Source organism: Canis aureus, chromosome 18, assembly GCF_053574225.1.
Source record: "Canis aureus isolate CA01 chromosome 18, VMU_Caureus_v.1.0, whole genome shotgun sequence".
NCBI classification, from domain to species: domain Eukaryota; kingdom Metazoa; phylum Chordata; class Mammalia; order Carnivora; family Canidae; genus Canis; species Canis aureus.
The window spans coordinates 59,882,988-59,885,435 of NC_135628.1; the positions used below are offsets into that span (position 1 = coordinate 59,882,988).

The window sequence follows — 2,448 nt, forward strand, 5'->3', positions numbered from 1 at the left end:
CACGTGTATATTTGTCTTACTTAGATTGGGGTGGAGATTCTACTTTTCAGTAAGGTGTCATGGAGGGGAAAACTTTTGCTCTCACCAGAAGAGATGCAATTGCAGTGAAGGTATTTGTCATACATTCTGTTTGAAAATAAGTCCTCCTAAATTCCATGGACTTTGTTAAGTTTATCGTTAATATTTATTGGACACATACTCTTTTGAAGTTACTTTATTAACAATACAGAATATTTAAGATTTCCAAGAAGGGCAATAAGTCTGGCAATTTTCATTACTATGCTTACATCATTATGATGAGAAGTCAAATAAAATTAAATGGGATCTCATTAGTATTTTTTAATTTGCAATTTTGTTTTGTTTTTTTAAGATTTTATTTATTTATTCATGAGAGACAGAGAGAGGGAGAGAGAAGCAGAGACAGGCAGAGGGAGAAGCAGGCTCCATGCAGGGAGCCAGACATGGGACTCAATCCTGGGTCACCAGGATCAGGCCCTGGGCTGAAGGTGGTGCTAAACTGCTGAGCCACCTGGGCTGCCCTAATTTGCGATTTTAAAGTGAAATTAAATGGATTAATTTGATGTTCCTTCCCCCCATATACAAGAGCTAATAACTAGGATCCATAACTATCAGAAATAATATACAGAATTTTTAGGTTCATACTTATAGGAAATAGATGCATAGTTATTACAAGATTCTCTAATCAGAAAAGAAAAAAAGAAAGAAAGAAGAAAAAGAAAGAAGAAAGAAAGGAAGAAAGAAGAAAGAGAAAGAAAGAAAGAAAGAAAGAAAGAAAGAAAGAAAAGCGAAAGAAAGCAAAGAAGAAAAAAATACACTCAACAGAGGCACTGAAGTTATCAATTCTTCTAATATTATCTAAGAAATATTTAGGCAATTGCTCAACAATAAATAGTGAAATATCTCTGATGAGACTATGGCAAATATGAGATTCTAAAGTTGGGGAGAAAATATAAAATTTTACATCCAACTATTGATATAATACCTATACTGATCATCATCTGTTCTAATACATTTGATTTGTCCTCCAACCCTGTTGCATTTCTTTTAGAGGCATGGTGGGTGGAAATGAATCCTCAGTAACTGACTTCATCCTTGTGGGACTCTTTCCTGAATTTCAGCATTCTATTGTTCTCAACCTTGTGATCATCTTCATCTACATCTTTGCCTTCCTGGGAAACATACTTCTGATTGTCTTGATTTGGGGAGACTCTCAGCTTCATACGCCCATGTACATTCTCCTCAGTCAACTCTCCCTCATTGACTTGACATTAACTTCCACCATTGTTCCAAAGATGGCTTCTAATTTTTTCACAGGGGAAAGGACAATATCATGGATTGGTTGTGGAACACAGAGTTTCTTCTTCCTGATGTTGGGAATGTCAGAGTGCCTTATTTTGACTCTCATGGCTTATGACCGCTATGTGGCTGTCTGCAACCCATTGCGCTATCCCATTATCATGAGCCCTCGGGTCTGTATGCACATGATTTTTGGGTGTTGGATTGGAGGCTCTGTAAGTTCATTTATCCATACAGTCTACCCTATGCATTTTCCCATCTGTGGATCACGGGAGATCCACCACTACTTCTGTGAGGTCCCAGTCCTAATTAAGCTCTCCTGTGAAGACACTTCATTGTATCAGTTGGTGGTGGTTGTGACAAGCATTGTGTTGCTTGTTGTACCTTTCAGTCTCATCACTGTTTCCTATACTCTCATCTTCCTCACTGTCTTTCGTATGAACTCTGTCAAAGGCAGGAAAAAAACTCTGGCCACCTGCTCTTCCCATCTAACTGTGGTGAGTCTCTTCTTTGGCCCAAACATATTTATCTATATGTCTTTCACTTCCTCCCACAGTGCGGAGCAGGACCAAGCTCTTTCTGTATTCAGCAATATTCTAACACCCATGTTGAACCCTCTCATTTACAGCCTGAGGAACAAAGAGGTGGTGGCAGCTCTCAGGAAGCTTATGGGGAAATGTGTGACATCTTAGTAGTTGAAAAGTACTCCCCAGCTGTGTAAAGGACATCTTTACAGCATGGACAATGATAGAGTTGGAATTGGTATTCCAATTCTCAAATTGGTATTTCAGATACCAACATGGGGGATCCTGGGTGGCTCAGCAGTTTAGCGCCTGCCTTTGGCATAGGGTGTGATCCTGGAGTCCAGGGATTGAGTCCCACATTGGGCTTCCTGCATGGAGCCTGCTTCTCCCTCTGACTGTGTCTCTGACTCTCTCTCTCTCTCTCTCTGTGTCTCTCATGAATAAATAAATAAAATCTTAAAAAAAAAGAGAGATACCAACATGGTGTTGTTGGTTTCAGGAAAGCAAGGTGATTGCAGATCTATGTAAATAGAACTTTTCATATGTGATTTTCAAGTACTCCAATGTAGGTTTCTTTACTAATAAATACCTTTGGGACATTATTCAG

At 39.1% G+C, this 2,448-nt stretch overlaps 1 protein-coding gene across 1 annotated transcript; it reads left to right on the top strand.

Moving 5' to 3' along the window:
• Positions 1 to 1,073: 1,073 nt before the first annotated feature.
• Positions 1,074 to 2,009, top strand: LOC144288421 (olfactory receptor 2T27-like). Its single transcript, XM_077855924.1, has one exon. It carries the CDS (start codon positions 1,074 to 1,076, stop codon positions 2,007 to 2,009), a length of 936 nt encoding a protein of 311 aa, XP_077712050.1.
• The last annotated feature ends 439 nt before the right edge of the window (positions 2,010 to 2,448 follow it).